At 34.2% G+C, this 21097-nt stretch overlaps 1 protein-coding gene across 1 annotated transcript in view; it reads right to left on the bottom strand.

Moving 5' to 3' along the window:
* Positions 1-256: 256 nt before the first annotated feature.
* The window catches only part of Galphaq (G protein alpha q subunit), a 56191-nt gene continuing 35350 nt past the window's right edge, over positions 257-21097 (bottom strand). Inside the window, exons 2-9 of the mRNA XM_017904928.1 lie at positions 5690-5874; positions 5393-5598; positions 4784-4912; positions 4071-4334; positions 3156-3285; positions 2910-3063; positions 1861-1968; positions 257-444 (exon numbers count right to left, since the gene is read on the bottom strand). Coding sequence (XP_017760417.1) covers positions 362-444; positions 1861-1968; positions 2910-3063; positions 3156-3285; positions 4071-4334; positions 4784-4912; positions 5393-5598; positions 5690-5874 — 1259 coding nt within the window. The 3' untranslated portion in view covers positions 257-361. The remainder of the gene's footprint in view (positions 445-1860; positions 1969-2909; positions 3064-3155; positions 3286-4070; positions 4335-4783; positions 4913-5392; positions 5599-5689; positions 5875-21097) is intronic.

Consider the following 21097-nt stretch of genomic DNA (forward strand, 5'->3'; position numbering starts at 1 on the left):
TAGAATTTCACTAAATAAATAAAAATGCTTTTACTATTGAAATAACATAGTAATTCAATTACCAAAACTTCTTTACTCAATGTGTAATATTAATAAACTGTATATTTTCACTGTATTTCATTTTTTTCATACAATTGGTCATTTTCATAAATGATTTATGTATGAATAATACTATGTAGGGAACAGATTGGCAGTCTCAAAATTTTGCAGAGAAAAGAAGTTATTCTATTTTCACTTATGGTTTATCAACATTTAATCAGGCATTAATAGTTGTTCTGTAAAAAAATCTGTGTACGTTGTCAATAAAAGAAACACATTATCTAAAGATTATTCATAAATGCAAAAATTGTCCACAATCACATTAGGCAAGATTAAATTCTTTAAGTGCAGTTTGCATAATTGTATCTTTAACAGCACAAAATACAAGTTTGATGTTTTCCGTATCTGATGAATAGTTCCATAAATGCAGCATGCAATAATAAATCATATATTGTAATAAATATTAATTTTAAATGTAGAAAATCAATCTCATTTTAAAAATGTACATTTATGTTACCATTAATAATTAATAATAAATATTTAATTATAGTTCTTATTTAAAAAATAAATATTTGTTAGAATTAAATTATAAACCATACTTTTTATATCAATGATTATTTTATAAATTCTTATAATAGATTGATTTTCTTGAAGTAAATAACTATTAGTATAAAAATTACGCACCTGATGCTTGATATAGGCAACATGCAAATTATCTTACACAACATACATAATGTTAAAAAGCAAAAACAAATGCACATTAGCATCAATTACTAATGGCCTACCTGTAGCACACGTAAAGTGTGAATATATAATCTTCTCAGCATCTGGATTCAAGTCGACAAACATCTGTAAAATGAATTCTCTAGCAGGAAGGGCGTCTCTTCGTGGGCCTGTGAAATATATAAGCAAGCATACGAATTGGCATTACTTCTATTTATATACACTCAAGCGCATACTATTGTTTCTTTCTCTCAATTAAATTATCAGTAGGATATTATATTAGAATCAGATCGAAATCAATTCAAATATTAATTAGTATTAACAACAGAAAATTACAAGATTTATACTACTTAACAAAATAGTTGTAAAAACAAGAATAAATAACAAAAAGCTAAAATCAATTTCAATTATTTTACTACAATACATAAACTAGTATATCTTAAAATAATATGTAAAAATAAAAAAGGAAATAAAATATTATATGACGTTAATATTATATAACGTTAAAAATTATATGTTTACAGAAAAAAAAAAATCTATTGTTTTTCACGTTGAAACTATTGTTACATTCACTTTATCTGTTTTACTAAATTAATATGGTTTATATCCAAATCCAATAAATGCTGAAGGACGAATTATTCAATTAATGTTATTAACTCTCAAAGAAGCCTTTTAAAGGATTTACCAATCAGATAAACGTCTTACATAACAGTTTAGTGTATGTTTTCATTTCATTAGTTTATAAAAATATTACATTGGAATGATTATTCACTTTTAGAAAAAATAAAGAATGCTTATGCAATATGCTTTGGAAATTAATTATAAATTAAATAAATTTATCTAAAGCAAAAACTAAATCTAATAATATATGTATGTAAGTTGTTCTGGTATGCTTTTATGAGAAAGTTGTAGTATTTATTATCAATAAAATGAATAAGATAATATCGAAATATGAAAAATAGCTGTTCTATGATACGGAAAGGGTTAAGCTTTAACAATACAAATACGAGTTTATAATTTATAGTTACTGGCTCGATTTAGAAAATTGTCTACAAAACATCTACAATTTCTGCCAGGATGTGTTATATTTAAACAGACCTGTCGCACACGTGAAGTGAGAGTAGCACATGCGGTCAGGATCAGGATTCGTACTGAGATACACCTTTAAGATGAATTCCCTGGCTGGTACATGTTCCTGTTTAGGGCCTATACCATAAAACTTATTCATTTACTAATAATAAATTGAATAATACGTTCCAAAGCAATACGAAATAATTATGAACCTGATCCTCTGAACAGTTATTGACAATTCATCCTAAGGTGTTTCATGTTTAATATTTTGTAATACTTATGTTTTACGGGGACATCGATAATTTTTAATAAGGTAATTCTGTTTTATTCGATCGTTTGCTTTGCTTCTATCGATTTTAACAAATATAAATAAAATATTTAGAAACACAATATCGACTGAACTAATTTCTAAAAATGGAAAAAATATACATATATTCACTAAATATTTTTAAGTCTGAATGCACGATATATACTAAGATACACCATAAGTGAACAAAAATGTACCAGTTGATTTAGAATATAATTTTATATGAAAAATGTCATATAAACATAACTCAATGATATTATTAACTAAAGTTATTAATTTTTAGCAATACTGACATATCTATAAAGAAAACTACACATTATGTAATGATATTTGTATTACAATCTTCTAAGACAATTCAATTAGGAACATGAAAAATAAAAATTTATAATTTTTAAAGAACGAAAGCAGTTTCTAATGTTCCAAAGAAATTATTCAAAAAATCATTTTGAATAAAATTGAAAATAAAATTATTTATATAATCAGTTGAATTTATTTTAGATTAATCAAGTATGTTAAATTTAATAGAAATTAACAATTATAATCAATAAGATTTCATAGTATAAAGTTTTGCTATACGTTCGCACGGCGATATTTTTCACTCAAAATCACATTCCGAATCAACTAGTAAAATTTTGCCCGTCTATGGCGATATATCTCGTGTATTATATACGATGCTATATGTATCGATCTAAAGATTCATAAACATAGTAATGTTATGAATCTTATGAATAGTACAATTTTTAAAAACATATTAATACTATGTACCTACCATTATACTCAGGAAAATAGTCAACAAGATGAGAATACATAATCTTCTCTTCGAGCAGATCTTTCTTGTTTAGGAACAGAATGACAGAGGACTGTTGAAACCAAGGATATGTAATAATTGTTTTGAACAATGCCTTACTTTCTTCCATTCGATTCTGAAACGTTAAAAAACAGTTTATAGTAACAAATTATTTATTTATACGAATAAATCAGAAAATAAGGGGACAAGTTTTACAATAATATTTACCTCGTTTTCCGATTCAAACAAAATTTGATCATATTCACTTAAAGCTACTAAAAAGATAATAGAAGTGACATTTTCGAAACAGTGAATCCACTTCCTTCTTTCTGATCTCTGTCCACCAACGTCTACCATCCTGCAAAATAAATTTATGTAATATTATTCAAAATTTAAATAATCTTAAATATTTGCTACATCTTAATAAAAGTAAAGCAGAAATTTTGATTTCATCGTTATCGATTACTAAATGAGATTTGCAAATAATTTCGATTTCACATACCATTATTTAAACTCTGATATGATCGTTATTTAAATTTAATAATATTTACAAAATTATAATTCGTGAACGTAAATTATATAAAAACCATGCAAACAATAAGCTGTTTAAAGCAAAAGAAGGGTACAAATTCAAAAACAAGAAAAAAGGAAATAAAAAAAAAAATTGGAAGAATTAATAAAATATTTATTAATTAAATAGCATAAAATCCTATTTTCAAACAAGAAGTTATCTTTATGTTTACTCACCTTGTAAACGTATTCTAAAGTACAAATGGTAACTACTATTATGTGATACTATTACTGTGACTACTTTCTATTTCAGATCTATGTTTTATAACGTTAAAAATCTCTATAGGTAATAATTATATACAATAAGATATCGTTGTCGTTACAATAAATTGCAATAATAATTGGGAAAATATACGGTTGAAAAAATGATTAATCGAAACAAAGGGCATCGTGACAATGTGTAAATAAAACATACACAAGATAATACAAATGAAAGAAATGAAGAATTCTACTTTTATTAAAAACTCACATATATCTTTCGATACTGATCCATTACTCCAAGTTAGTACGATACTAAGTTAGTATAATATAGTTCTAAACGTATAGTCAAGTTCAAGTAATGTGTGTTAGTACCTAAATATGATGGAGTCCAGATCAAACGGATATTCTATAATGCCAGTAGTAGGAGCTCGAGCCCGAAGAATGTCTTGTTCGGTAGGAAGGAAGTCAGGCTTTTCGATACGTTCTAGGTCACTAAGATAACTGCAAAACAAACGAAGCCACAGTCTGATAGTGCATGCCATGCATGTATTAAAGGTGATTATGAGGAGCGGAATATCGCAAAACAGCTCACACATGCTCGTCGTCCCTGCCTGTAAGAATTTTCGATAATGCAAAGTTCATTGATATATTCTTACAGTTTTATGACACGTTATAACGGGGCAATTGACAATATTTCCGCAAAGATACCTGTTACTGGTAAATTACATGACCAACCGTGAGAAGAATGTGCATTTCGTTGCTTTACAATGAAGGAGGGTAAAGAAGTATATAAACCTCTCGTGAACGATGGAAATATACAACAGGGTGTGTGACTCTTTTCTCCTATTACCAGACGTGAACATCTCTGTTTAAGTTCCAACTATAATACGTCATAAAACCAGGATAGGATCAATAAAACTCGCGATACATCGGTACGGTAGAAAAAGAAAAAATTAATAAATGATTTTATGTACAAAAGTGAAATCGGTGAGTCACACGCATGCAGCCACGATGCAGAAAGAGTCCAATGTAAGTAGACCACAGGCACAGGCAGCGTCTTCCTTTCTTTGCATGGCGAGACATACCTAAATCGAATCTCTTCCAAGTCAAAAGGATATTCAATTATACCAGTAGTAGGTACTCTCACACGAAGAATGTCCTGTTCTGTTGGGAGGTAGTCTGGTGCTGCGACTCGATCTATCTCCATTAGGTAACTGAAACATCATGTTCTCAATGCCTGATACGCGAGAAATATGGCAGTCCCAAACTATAATCTCGTACAACGAATGATTATTAAATAAACCATCGGAGAATCATGGACGACAAACTTACAAAAATATAACAAAATCAACCATTTGGGCCCCAAGTCACTTTTCACGCTTCATTCTTATCGATCTAGGATCAAGAATTTATTTAAAAACTCGTATTCTTTTAAACAATAACTATATACATTGAAATGTTTCTCATCAAATTAAATTACGTATAATGCAGTGTAGAACGAAAGAATGTCGAAATTGACATAGGGCCGCAAAGGGTTCAGAATAATTTTATAAGATTTTTCATCGAGATCTGTAAAATTGTTTAAAGAAGTACATTTGCAAAATGAATTTTGAGGTTACACGCCTGTTACGCACAGGTCATGTCAGGCCTGCACTTGGCCCGACGCGTGTTCGAGAATTCGTTTAACGGTCAACATGGCGGTTACGTCAGCCGACGAATTACTAACCGAACAATGACATCGAGGTGAAGAAAAGACATCTGTAAGCTGATATTCTCGCCTGCGATCATAACACTCCTGGATACCAGCATCTGCCCATAAATCTTTGATTGCTTCTACATATGGACTTTCAAACGTTGTAACTGTTTCGAAGTCCACGCTCCGCACGAGTTCTGCTTTTTCCTACGGTCGGATGGAAAGAACACGTTGCACTTGAGTACCATAATTAACAGCGTTAAAAAAAGGTGCCAGGGTCACCGATAAAAATACTCACTACATTCGAAGATTCGGCATACTCGATCCTGAGGAGCTCCATCGCTCGGATCATGGACTGCATGGCCATGAAAATGTTTTGGTATACGAGTTTAATGAACCCCCTCTTGTCATCATCCGAATAACCAGAGCCGTGGATGATTCTCATCTGTTTAATGAAGGTGGATTTGCCGGATTCACCAGTACCTGTAACAAGGTTCGCCAATTATTAACGAGTTAATTAATTTTTTCCGGATTTAATTGATTATGGGATTTATAAATTTCATTCAGAGGCAAAATTAAACGATGACGGAGAGATTCTGTCGCGCAGAATATTTACTATAGCTAGCCGCCTTAACGGCTACTTGAAAACGTAACTATAACGAGAGCAGGACCGTCTGTATCACGGGTTTCGTCGATATATTCAAAGATAAACACGTTCCGAATAGGTGTAGCGTGCGAGTTATTCCCGAGAATATAATTTCGTGGACGTAAGGAAAAGCGCCGCTAAATGTTTTCATTTTTGAAATATTACGTTAAAAATTCTGAACATATATACAGCGTTTTCCCTTACAATCAAAGAATTAATATGGTCATTATACACGCAATTACGATCAAATTCATAATTTGAATTCATTATCTCTAAATTTCATATTATGTGTCGAGAAGAGTATGAAAAAGGCAAGCGAGTAATCGCGTGGTTTGTTAGTATCGTGTTAACAGATTAATGATGGTAATTAAAACAAGATGCTAGTTCATAAACCGTAGTGGACAATTAGTACGCGATATTTAATTATCTGTCACTATACTTTATCAATTACTCCAGTGTAAGCTGGATTAAACCAGAAACTAATAATTTCAAATATCATCGATACTTCTCCGATCAAAGAACATGGCGGAGAAAGTAACGATTGCAACAAAGCGCTCGGTATTCGATAATTAATACATTGAGCCAATTACTCGTTTCTGCCTGTACAGCGGTCTCTAAAAGGAAAGATACTGAAAAATAGATATTGAACTTGCGCATTTCTATATCGAAGCCGAGCCCCAATGACAAGCATCGTGTTACATTATCATTTGTTAATACAATACACTTCACTGTCTACAAACATTACGAGTTATTAACGGTTGCGTAAGGCGTTCGCCGGGTCGCATATTAATATTTGCATTTGCATGATCCACGTTGCTCGGTTTGTACGAAGCATGGTTCTCGTAAGAACACGTGGACCAAAAAGTCGGCCAAATGATTTTGAAACGACAGCTCCGCGTATCGAGAAACGAATCGACGTCGAAACGTGCTCGAGTTGGCCGACCTCTACCGACCTCCGTCGCTCGTTCGACAATTTCCGTGCAGCAGCCGACGCACACCTCGTGCTTTTCCGGATCGTTGGCGGAAGGATACGAACATCTACGACGAAAAACCGAGCCACCAACCCGAAATGGGAAGCGACACCAATGCCAGGAACGTACTACGACCTCCTTTCTTCTATGCGTTATTTTCCATTCAATTCCTCAAATTATGCAAAATTCTATACATAGTTCATGTCAGATTTATATCACGATTACGTTAAATTATTCGAGTAGAATTCTAGTAAGGAATTAATTTTGTGAGAGTGTTAGCTTTATGTATGTATAAAATTGCACTATCTTTTGTCATAACTGAAGCTTCTAAAATTTATTATACTATAAATTAGCATATCTTTTCCCTCACAATTTAATAATTTTATCTAACTATGTACGCAGAATATTATCAATTTTTTAAAGTTATTATTAGAAAATTTTTAGTAAGATTCGTTATTAGTTATTTAACTTTGTAAAATTATTTGCAAATGCAAATGCAAATTTGAAAATATGATTTATGAACGTTACATGTATAACTAGAAATAATTTCGTAACTGTTTTTGTACTTTATGCATCATTAAATTCACAAAATATATTTCATATTTTATAGTACTTTCGAATGTTTGAAACAATGGGCATAAAATTAGATGTAAATCGTTACAAAACAGTTTAGACGAAAGAAAAATCTGGCATGCCACGAAAATTCCTCGAGTATTCTGGAAATGGATTAATAAAAATTTTACGATCCGAACTCTGAGGGTTACGATCCCGCTTTAAATAGCAATACGATTTATCTTGCAGCAAATGCAATAATCGAGCAATAATTCGTTCATAAACTAACACTATCCTCTGTCAGTGGCTAGTACTGTTCCTTTCCTTCTTTCTAGTTAATAATAACGTCGACATTAAATAGGTTGCAAGCCGATTAATTCGACCCTTATCGGATTATACGCTCGGAAGTGTGCAAATTAATTTTTCCGTAATGAGCTGCCCGCTAACTTGATCGAACCGTTCTCTCGAACGTACTATTCGATTCGATAAACCGTGAAATTGTCCTCGCCACGGATGCCAACTGTATATACGTGAAGTTCTCGAGAACGATCTCCCCTCCCTGCCGTTCACTTTATTCCTTTCTCCTCGAATTATAACTGTCTCTGCAGCTACAATATTACCCAAGTTGCAGTTTAACTTTCTGAAAATGTTTCTTGACTTACTTCGAGAGACCTAACCTCAATGGAATTAAGGATTAAGTCACTAATGAAACACGGTCAGCCGAATCTCGAAAACCAAATATAGTTTCCTTACTACTTAACAAAGAAGGGAAAGAAAGGGCGAAAGTTTGAGAAGGAAAATTAAAAAGTAAAGGAAGGAAGAGAAAATCGAAGTCGATTCAGCTCTAAGAGAATTAGACATCGGAGAGTCCCGCAGAGAGGGGTCACGCGTATGATTATAATTATACCTTTTAGCTTTAGGGATCTTACCCGTTCTCCCTGCAAAGAACAATAACACTTGCGCGGCTGGTGTACGTTCCTAGGCATGGTGGGGCGGTAACACCGGCAACGAAACGGGGCAAAAGGTGGGGTGGCTTTAACGGTGGCGGTAGTGGCGACAAAGGAGAACGCGCAGGTGGTACACAGTGAGAACGGCGCCAGCATCGCTCTCGCAAAATCATGAATGAAAACAGGCGAGCGGCCAGCTCTGCGTGCTATCTTGCAGCCATCGCGTATGGATCTCCTCTCATCGCTCCCTTTCGAATGCACGTACCAACCAACGGCTTCGCTCGCGTCCTCCCTGGCGAATACTCGCTACAGTGCTGCCGTCTTTTGACCGCGCTGCTGAAAAAAGGCGATTCGCTCTTACCAACACGCCCTTCTACGTCACTTCCTAACCGTTATGTACGAGGAAGGGCAACGACAGTTTGTATAGTATAGTATAGGTGTGAATGACGTCCCTCGTTATAAGAGGTTTATTTAGGCACCTATCTCATCGACAACGCGTTCCATACCGGTTAAACTGCTCGAATTGTTGGGACGCTTATTAGCGGACATTTTTCAACGCCCTTATGGTACTAGACACTCCTGTAAGATGTCACTCGTAGTCGAAACTTCCTTTCACTTGTTTACCGCTTGGTAAACATGGCGGGTTGATTTCGATTTGTATCGTGTTTTCTTCACTCGACACGTTAAATTAAATGGAAATATTTTTATTTTTTAGTGTCAATTGTTCCGCGAATGTTACGTAAATGTGGGTATCTTTATATGCAAAATGGAAATTTGTCGAAGTGAAATTATTTGACGTTTAAGTAAGAAATGACACACCTGTTTGATTATTTGCCATGCAACTGTTCACAGGGTTACTTATCACTTAGAAGCTTCTACAGTCGTAGAGTTAGAAATTCATAGAAAGGAAATGAGTTTAGTTATAAAGCAATTATCATAAAACAGAAAATCATTGGAAAAAAAATTATTTCAGATTAAGAGGTTAGTTGCCAAATACATTACGTTTCATACGTAATACAACCTAGTCTTATAAGTAATCTACTAATACAACTTTTTATATAACCTAAGTAATACTACTAATATTTGTTTATTACTCATAGCGTGTTTCCATCAATTATGATTAAATTGTGCATCTTAATATGAGTTGTAAGCTATTTATGTACTTTATATAACCTTTTACGAGTTGATTAGAATCCATGATTCATTCGTATACTCGAGTAAAAAATAAGCACGATAACTACATTAAAAATAATTCTTTTGTAAGTATAAAATAAGAAACTTTACAATATTTGTTACTAACGAAATTTTTATTTGTCATTCCCTATTTGGAAGATAATATTTTGAAATTCATTAGGTCAAATTTTTAGAATGTTTCTAATTAGTATTATTTGATAATTTTTTAGGTTTCTGACACGTTATAGTGATCAGCGTGTTTCTCTTCCTGTATCAAAAAAGGCATCGAATTTACTTCTGCGAATAAGTCGTTATAATTACGAAGTACGTAGAAATTGCACGTGAGCTAATATTACCCAATAGCATGCCATTCTAATGAATAGATCATCAGTCACAGAGATGTATAATGCAGGACACTAACCAAGTATTTGATACCCGACATGATCGATTGAGACGACCTCTGGATTCATAGATGAAATAACCAAAAATTCTATAGAAATCCAAATATGCATCAAAAATAATAAAAAACTGGAAAGTCTGCACTTCAAACAATAATAAAACAAAGAGCAAAAAAAGAATAACGAATGATAAACTTATTAAGAAACATGATTTTGAAAAATCAAAAAATAATAGAAAAGTCGAAAGCTTCCCATTTAGAATTTTTTGGAGAAAATAACCAATCACCGAAATGAGTAATTTTTAGTTTTTGAAAATGAAAATTAATTCAAAATAAATCAAATGACGTGCAAAACTGAAAAGCTGGAGTAAAAATGCCAGAAACCGGTTTTTGATTTCTAATTAACAAGTCAAAAACGGCAAGCTCAAGAGGAAAATTCTAAATCGTAAAATCGTATGCAATAAAAAACGACACGATAGGTACGTTAAGCTTACGTCTGTTGCTCTAAAAATAACAATTAACGTTCGATAAAACGTCGAACGGCCACGTGCATACGCCCCTGACGGAAGAACAGGGTGGCAACGGTCGAACGAAATTTCATTCCAAGTTTCCACCACACGATCTATGAATTATTCTCGTCGAGAAAGCTCGCACCACGGTGGGGTAAAGACGTTTTCGAAACAATTTTTATCGCGGATATACCGCCAGCCGAAGTGAGAGGAAGAGGTTAGGTTCGCCGACGAATGTGCGTTGACTTTACGGTCGATGAATGTCGAAGAATCACGATTGGCGACGGAGACCGACGGCACGGAGCAGCACACGGTAGATTGCTACGAGAGACAGGGCTGTACGGGCCTCGAGCCTGGTTTAAAAATAAAGGACACATCATGGAAGGACAAGAGGAAAAAAGATGGAGAGAATGCATCGAATGACTCACGCGGACGAGATATGCGAAAGGAAGTTTGCCCGACCTTCTAGCCTTCTAATAAATACGAATACCAGATTCTCGAAATATAAATATTCCTCGAGGGGGAAACCATGCAAGAGATCGACCATCAAACTTGCGAGACTGCCGCCGTCGCTGTCCTTAGAGAACATCTGGTTTAACGTCGTAGCGAGAAACCGTGGAACCAGTGGTGTGCTGCACGAAGGAATGCACGTATAACGGATGAGACGCTGTACGTTTACTATGCACGAATACATGCACACGAATATACGTATATATAAAGGATGTCGAATTTTAGTCGACAAATTTTATTCGCGTACTACTTGCTATATGGAAAAATGGTTCAGACAGGAATCGCATGGTTTGGAGCGAGACGTAAGATGCTGTAATTAGTTTTGTTGTGGGTGGACGGGTCATATCAGAGGTCATATGAAGGTTAATTTTGTTTTAAAATGGAATCATGTTTTTTGATGCAACTTGACATTTTCTAAAAAAATATTTATTCGCATTACTTATTTGTTATATAGATTTATATAAAATTACAGAAATTATTATTTGCAATATATATATTATTATATACTTTAAAATCTACAGAGTAGATTTAAAATCAATAATATATAATTTATACTACTTTAAAATCAATATATATATATATATATAAAAAAATAATAATATATATATAGCTTTTAGGAACGGAAATTTCTTGTGGTTGGAAGAATAGAAATTTCAATGACGGTTATTACCACGTTATGCAATTAAAAATATTATCAAATAAATTGAAAATTGGTTGAAATTTATTATCTAAAAAACGGTATCTTGTCTTGTTCATTACCAAATTTAATTATTACTTTTTGTGACTAAAATTGGTAAAATTTATTGGGAATGAAATTTATGTAGTAAGAAATATGGCAACTATTTCTTGCGTAATTAGAAAGTGAGTGATTACGTATCACAAAAAAAACAATTTTGTTATTGCAAAATTGTAATATTTTACGGTTTTTAATTTTCAATAGTGGTACAATAATATGAATTCTAATTTTAAACAAGTCGTCAGCTAATGTTACAGTGACAGTAATGTGAGTGTGTAAACGGTTATCAATGACGACAATTACATTATTTAATTAAGAGACTGGATCTACTGATAGCATTATTCCAGAAAAATGAGTCATTCCTTATCTATAACGTTAACAATTAACTAACCACTTTTAGATCTTTGTAGATAATGTTGTTTGTAAAAACATAACTAACAATAAAGTATGTACATTTATCACTGAAATAAAAATTATTTATCTATAACACATTTAACATTTATATACCATTTACATGTAATATTATATGTATATCAATGTGGGTTATTAGTACAATTTTGAATTTTAAAAAATAGTCCAATGGTCGGAATTTAAAATGTATAAAGTACAGTAATTTATCACCTGTGTGTAAGTTATAAATGATTGTTTAAAGTCTAGATCAAATAAAATCTGAATAAAACTTTTTTATAATATATAATATTATAATATAGAACTGGTTATTAAAATAAAAATAATTTAACACATTGACTACTAGCAAGATTACGATATCGTATATACGATATACGAAATATACTATATATTATAAAGTAAAATTATTTCAGCATTTTATGTTGCATTCGATACTTTATAATATTACCACAACATTAAACATATCGAAAATATTGCTAATATAACTGTTTATTTCATTTAAATACTCTAATGAATTTTATTATTTTCAATAGATTTCATGATAGTCAACGTGTTAAATTTATAAAATTAAAAATTAAAATATTTATGTCTTTATTTATACAATTTTCCATTCCACGCTATTAATCCAATTTTTATTAAATTTACAAAATTATAAATCCTATTATCGTGCTGTATACACTTCCATTGACTCTAGTAGTGTCACGTGCGACCAACATGGCGTCGCTAAAGAGTTGAAATTTCGATCATCAATAATCGATACAGCATCCGACCTGTCGATATTAGCATCACGTCAGACATTCTTCCATCACGAATCGTAGACAGAAATATTCATATACATAAACCACCTAAGCATTTCTACTTAAAAATTTTTTGCATAAATCGATGCAATTATTTCGTCTGTAAGCCATTAGGGCTATATTGACGTTCTATAATCCAAGCAACCGTTCCCCTTCCACTGTCAAATCTCCACCTAACACTTCGAGCTGCGAAGAATTTCCACAACGAATAAAAGAAGAAGAAAAGAAGTATCCGCGTTACATCCTACCGTTTACTCGCGCTACTGTAGACAGAACAAAGCCGGGAAAATAATCAGGGATCTCGGACAAACACGTCCACGCATCCTCTGTGCACGAAAGGGTAACACGAAAACGGCAAAACAAACTGAGAAAGACTAACGATTGAGTGGTGGGGGCGAGGCGAAACGGAGAGAAGCGAAAGGTGGTGGGGGTAGGAAAGGGACCGAAGGTACCGAAAAAGCACGAAGACGCACGAACCGGGGAGAGCGCATAAGGGTTGTGCAAAGCGTAGTACAATAACCGTACTACGCTCTCCTCGTCTCATCGACCTAAAACCGAGTCGAACCCGGCGAGAGTGGCGAAGCCGCGACGAAGACTCGGTGGTGTAACTTCGCGTAGAATCGGGGCTGCGAACGGCGACAATATCGAGTGAGCGAGCGAGAGCGATACGTATGCGAAAAGGAAGAGGGCGAGCAGGAGAGGGGGAAGAGTGAAGGTAAGCGCGAGAGCGAGGCAGGCTAGCCAGCCGGGCAAACAAGTTAATGAATGAACGAACGGAACGAAGGAACGAACAAATGGTGGGCGGGGCAGCGAGGTTCTTCCTTCGTATTTTCGCGTCGCCGTCACTGTCGTCTCCGGCGTTCTCTTGGCTTTAATCGAGTTTAAGAAGCCAGTCGAGGGGAAAAGCTAGGAAAATCGGCACTCACTGTTATCGGGGACCTGCCGACCACGCATATGCGTCGACGTTCGGACCCAACCCCCGGATCAACGTGTGTGCTACACCGCTGCTATTGATTTTGTTCGGATACCCGAGTACCCGAGTACCCCTGGACTCTAACCACGGAACCGACCAATGATACTTTAGTAATCGGTCCAATATGCAATTTCTTGCTTATTACAGTGCATGCTAGGATCCCTTTCGACCCTCTGTTATACGAATGAGGTATATACACGACTTAGTCTGTGTATTTGAAACGATAACGATACCTGGATGAGTTCGTAAGGATTTTTGAATTGACAATTTTAAAATGAACAATAGCGACTATCGGGAAATAAAAATTTGGTTTGAAGTAAAATGATGTAACAGTAAATGGTGAAAGTAGGTTAGATAAATGGTAGGTTAGGTTAGCTTTTCATTTGAATGATAAAGGTTTCAACAAAGGTAACATGCATTCAATTATGCTGATAATTATGAAAGTAGCCTAACTCCAAAATCTGAAAGAAATTAATTTTTCAGATATTTTGCACTTTATCTGTTTATTTTATAATAATTTCAAGAGACTTCAGAATATAGGTTCGTTATATCGAGTTTGTAGTTGTGCTACAATTAATTCTTCTATTTATCTGAACGCAGAGAAAAAATTTGTTATATCTCGAAACAAAATGAATACGTCGTTTCCATAATCACTGACATAAATATAGTACATGTAATTGATATTAATTAAAATGGTACAACGAAAATAAAGAAACATAATTACGATTCTGTTTGAATAAAAAGCGATATTAATTTCATACGATACGTAAATTAAAGTGATTCTTTTATTTTTTAATTAGGGTGTGCACAATATGAGAAGCACTTTTGATTTTGATCAACTGAAAAATGGACATTTTCAAGATAAATATTACCAATCTTTTATGGTCTAATGTTAAATTAATTCTAGAAATCCTGAGTCTCTAATCGTCACTTCTTATATATTTTTTCTTAAAAAATAATTGGTATGAAGTTTCATACTGTTTGAACGTGGTGCACTATATCATAAACTATATACTATACATTTCGTGAATTATATTTGTATCAATACTATAGAATGATATTAAAATAAAATATTGTTTCGTTTCCTATGGGTTACTGGAATCCCCATTATGAATACTAAGACTGAAGATGAAATTCATGTAATGTCAATTTTATATACTTATTACCCTAATTTAGCATCGATAATATCGCGATTTTATAACCAAAAATGTTTGTATAATCTTCGAATACTTCTCAATTATATTTAACAATTATCGAAAGTAACTATAAAACTTGCTATAGTGCATGTAATTTTTATACTCATTATCCTAACTTAGCTTCGATAATATCACGATTTTACAAACAAAAAATTACGATTTCTCAACTATATTCAACAATTATCGTCTTCCCGGTAAGCAACTATAAAACTTGCTGTAACTTAAATAACTTACTATAAAAGCCAAGTAAGTAACTATAAGATAAGGTGAGTTACAAGTTCCATAACCAAGATACAATTATTCGCATAACGAATAAAAAATAAATATATGCAAAAATTGCGTTAGTCATTAAGCTACGTTCACACGGATCATTTTATCCTTGGGATATTTCGTACATTTCGACGCGTTATTCGAAGAATTATTCGTTAATCACATCGGCCTCCGAAGATAAGGAAGAGAATGTGACACACGAACGAGATAAAGACGAATTAAAACGAAATTTATTTGGAACGAGAAAGGAGAACCGGGTCCCGAAGAGAATGCCCAGTTTCGGTGACGAATACAGGGTTTTCGTTCCACCCGATGTATAATTACACAGATGTCAGAGCGGAGTGCACACGTAGGCCAGAATTTTACATCGGACCAGGCAGCAGTATACGATACACCCGCATGAACACGATCAGGATTTTAATTAGACACTCGAATTACCCGTATCGTAGGAACGTATCCGGGTTACCGAATTTCTACGTACAGTATCCTCGGTTGATCCGAACACACTGCACCCTGGAGAGTAATAACACTCGATTTGGTAATTCAAAGCTAAGCGAATGCTTCGAATTTGCCGATTCATTTGTGACGAAAGTATCAACCGAATCAGTCCTACTAATTGCGTTTTGAATATTGAACACGTTAATTATGACACATCTCTAATTACAGCGTCGAAGTTATAGTAATAATGATAGTAATAATGATAATAGAAATAATAGTAAATTTGTCTTGCTTGGTACAGTGGATTATATTGGAGCTTTCTGCATAGAGAATAAGTATAGACTAGTGTTGGGTATGATCTGTGCTCATTCTGTACATGGAGGTTCAAATTCTGAAAAATAGTAATAATAAAGGATGATGATACTGATCAATAATTTAGTAATTTTGGTGCGCAAGAATTCTTCGATTTTATTAATCACAAATTCTCTCAAACCCTGAGTAATACTAATAGTAAACGATGATGATACTGATGAATAATAGCTAATTTATCAATTTTTGCTTGCAAGAATTCTTCGATTTTGTTAATAACGAATTCTTTAAAACTTTGAGATATAGCAATACTAAACGAAAATGATACTGATCAATAGTAGCTAATTTAGTAATTTTGATCTGCAAGACTTCTTGAGAAATAGTAATATAAGGAAAAATAATACTGATCAATAATAGCTAATTTAATAATTTTGGTCTGCAAGAATTCTTCGATTTTATTAATCACGAATTCCCTATTGTATTTACGATTATATTATACGATAGTAACAAACATTCGTGATTACAATATTCAAATTCTACGATTAATAATAACAAAAAATCAAATGCAACGACGAATGCATTTGTTGCTGAATTAATTTTACCTGCTGTGTCATGAACCTTCTAATTATCGTGATACGCCATTCGCGATTACAATATTTAAATTCCAATAGCAAAAATAGTACAGCAGAAGAGAAACATAAGAAATTACACTAAACAATAAATTTACTACATTAAATAAGGAAAACACAAAACAATTTTACAATTTTTACCTATACGAATATTTCAATTTTTCTAGTGCCTAATTCATTTGGACTAAGTTATGACCTAATCATTGAATTGATCCCTCTTATTACGTTATTATACCATATAATAATACGATACAATTGCAATATTTAAACTCGAATATTGGTAATAACAAATAACACTGGACAATAATCCTATAATGCAAACATTACGTCATATGAGCCATAGACCAAAGCGATTAACTGCACTTTTGACATTTGTTTTTCAATTTTATACCAAGCCAACTGACCAATCGTTACGATAAAATTATTGTAAAATTACAATATAATATAATCTTTATTTATAACCCATTTCATGTTAATCTTCTTGATAGCTTTTGTTTCTCCTTTAATTTCTGATGCTTATTATTATGCGAACGTTTCTCATTTTACGTATGTACTTTCTGCCATCGTTCAAGACCGTAAAACGAAGCGATAGCGAAATATAGGATAAGATAAACCTCTACCCTTCGTTTCGTGGAGTTTACTAATCTTGAAAATGACCGACTCAAATAACATCTACCACGTGACGTCCTCATATTCGCAATTAGAATATTCAAACCCTAATAACAACGAGAAGAAAAAGAAAGGAAAGACACACTCGTCCTAAAATCCTCACAGACCCAGTATGATACTCTGTTACTGCTGCCACGACGACGATAGTAGCCACTATTAGAATTTCCAAATTCTAATAATAACGGGAAGGAAGAGAAGAAAGAAGAAGACACAATTATTCTAAAATCCTCATAGACCCACTATGATATTCTACTACTGTTGTCACGATGATGACAGTAACCGCAATTAGAATATCCAAATCGTAAAAACAACGGGAAGAAAAAGAAAGAAAAGGACACACTCGTCTTAAAATCCTCAGCAGTAACAGAATATCACCTACTCTGATATTCTGTTACTGCTGTCACGATGATGACAGTAACCGCAATTAGAGTAGAGTGAAAGAAAAGAAGGAGAGAACAGATACACTTATCCTAAAATCCTCATAGACCCACTTTGATACTCTGTTACTGCTGCCACGACGAGGATAGTAATTCGGCCATCGGTGCGGACCGACGCCACTGGCCAGAACGGTGAAATAATTATTCGCATGAGCGTAATCGAACGATGAATATATAGAGGTCAGATGCACCGCCCATTGATCCTCAGTTACATCCAGAGTACTCGGGCAGGCAGCCGGGTATCAGGAGTTGTAACTCACGGAGTGCCGTGCGGAAGGTTTCCAGGGCGGTGTGGGCTCCATCGTCGCCGCCACCGCCATCGCTATCGCCACCGCCACTGCCACCGCCAGCATCAGGGGTGGGTCGATAGATGCCGACGTGGAAAGCAGCAGCGCTTTAGCCGCCCCAGCCGCAGCACCACCGCCCTGATATATTTCCGCGCCACCCTTCCCTTCATCCCCGTCCCCAGCTTTCTCGCTCTCCGCCGTTTTCTCCCTTTTTCCACTATCATCCTCCCGCTGCAATCCTTTCCTCTGCCTTCTCTTTGCGCACCAATTTCCTCCGACTTACCCCCGTGTTTTATTTTTAACCCTTTCTTCGATCATCTCCCCGAGAGCTTGGTACTGGAGCGGCAGAGGCAGCTCACGGGGTGGTCTTTGTTGCCAGGGATTTTGGATTTTTCGAAAGTCCAAGCTTTTTCTTCTTCTTCTCTCGTTCAAGTGCTTTCCTTTCCTTTCTCTTGGCATAGTAACTTTCTCCGAAGTATTCCTGAGTTTTATTTTTAACCCTTTCTTCCATCATCTTCTTGAGTTCTTGGTATTGAAGCGACTGGGGTAGCTGAACGGGTGGTCTTTGTTGCGAGAGACTTTGGATTTGAGATTTTGGAAAGTGGAAATTTTCTCCTGTCATCCTCCCATTGCAGTGCCTCCTTTTCCTTCTTTTTGACATAGTAATTTCCTTCAAAGTATCCCTGAATTTTATTCTTAACTCTTTCTTTGATCACCTCTCCGAGCTGTTGGTACTCGGAGGGAGCTAATGGGGTGGTGAGAGACTTTGGATTTTGGATTTTTGGCAAGTGGAAAGTGTTCTCCTGTCATCCTCTATAAAGTACCCCCTGTTTTATTTTTAACCCTTTCTTCGGTAATCTTCCCAAGATCTTGGTACTAAGGCGTCAGAGGGAACTTAAGGAGTGGTCTTTATCGTGAGAGATTTTAAATTTTTGGAATTTGGAAATTTTCTCCTGCCATTCTCCCACTACAGTGCTTTCCTTTACTTTCTCTTGGCGTAGCAATTTTCTGCAAAGTTGTTATATTTTTAATCCATTTCTTCGATAATTTCTCCAAGCTCTTGGTGCTGGAGTGTCAGAGGAAGCTGGAGGGATGGTGGTCTTTGTTGTGAATGATTTTGGATTTTGAATTTTGGAGAATGTCAGGTTTGGAGATGAGAGTTGAGTGATTGTCGAATGGGTTTTGTCCATGATGGGATATGGAGGATACGAGAGATTTAGTTTCGTGGTTATGTGTAGCTGTGTTGGAAGGTTTGAAGTAGCGAGTGAGAATGGAGGTAATGAGACGTATGGAAATTGTACGATTTGATTTGTAGTTGTAGTTTTTAATGTTGTTGTATGTAAATAATGGTTATTGAAGTAATATGGTGAAGATAGATAGGTATATATAAATATTTAATTTTGATTAAAGTATTTGAAGTTTGCATTTTGACTAGTTTGGTAGCTCTAATGTATATAATATAGTATTTTATTTATATTTATTTATAAACTATTATATTTCATTTATAAAATACATATATATATAACTTTTCAAAATATAATACTAACACAATGATATAACAGAAATATAAAGCTAATATATAAGCAACATAAAATATCTAAAATATATACAAATTTACAAAATATAATAAAATATAATAAAATACAATACAACGATATAAGTTACATAAATATATATATTTTATAAACATATTGAATGTTAAATATTCAGTCATGAACATTTTTGAAACCTTTATTTTCAATACAAAGTTTGGTACCCACGTTTAATTAACAAACAGATCAATTTATAATTCTTTCCCGCAAATTTTATTCGAACGAAACACTGTAGGAAATTCCACAGGAAGAACACTATTTTCGCTGTAAAATTACAAGCGTTCTCATTAAAGTATTACGATAGGAATATAACGGAAGTTGCACTATTGTCAAATATTAATTCAATGCACTGGCGGCGCTCTATATTTGGCAGGATCGATAGAAATCCTACCAATTTGTTGCCGATACTAATTGGTACACGAGTAGCCGGGAAAAAAGAATTACAGACACAGTAGGATGCTCGAGAAGATAACGATAATTCACGTTCACGAGCACACGTGTCGCTCGCCAGCGTCGAACGGCATTAATTATTACGCTAAAATTTAATTAAACAGTCGCAAATTAGGATGCCGGGATGACGCTCGAGCTACTATCGTATTAACGCATAATTACGCGAAACTCCATTTCGGTGCATAACAGGCCGGCATGATTCGGAAAACGGCGTGTATTTCGACGCAACAGTCGGCCCAAAGAATTATTACACTCGATGACTAATTCGCTGTATCGAATGACCCAATTGTGTACAACGGCTTACAATCACGCCCCGTCAGTATTTAGAACACCTGTACAAAGTATCGTCGAAATCGTTTCAGCTGTTTTCGAATAATCGTGATGGGGGCGCCAGAAACGGATGACAGCCCTGGACGAACGCTTGATCCTGGATCATCCCTTTTATAATTTTTATCTCGAAAAAATTCTTACACTTCGTGTCTCTTAAAAGATTCCTTGATATTACCAATGACAGCCCTGGACGAACGCTTGATCCTGGATCATCCCTTCTATAATTTTTATCTCGAAAAAATTCTTACACTTCGTGTCTCTTAAAAGATTCCTTGATATTACCACGATTTAATTATGAAAAATTATCCACCGAGGTAGTGTTATTTAATTCTAATTAAAGGGGTATTGTTGAAATCCGGTTTAAAAAAGTCGATTTTTTTTTTTACATTTTCTCAAAGTGTAGGCCTTCGAAAATGTCGGTGCAAAAGAATTTGTTCCAATTCGTAAAATTAGGGAAGTTATAGAGGTTTAAAGTTTGGT

This window comes from Eufriesea mexicana, unplaced genomic scaffold, assembly GCF_001483705.2.
Source record: "Eufriesea mexicana isolate 0111107269 unplaced genomic scaffold, ASM148370v2 scaffold3519, whole genome shotgun sequence".
Classification (NCBI taxonomy): domain Eukaryota; kingdom Metazoa; phylum Arthropoda; class Insecta; order Hymenoptera; family Apidae; genus Eufriesea; species Eufriesea mexicana.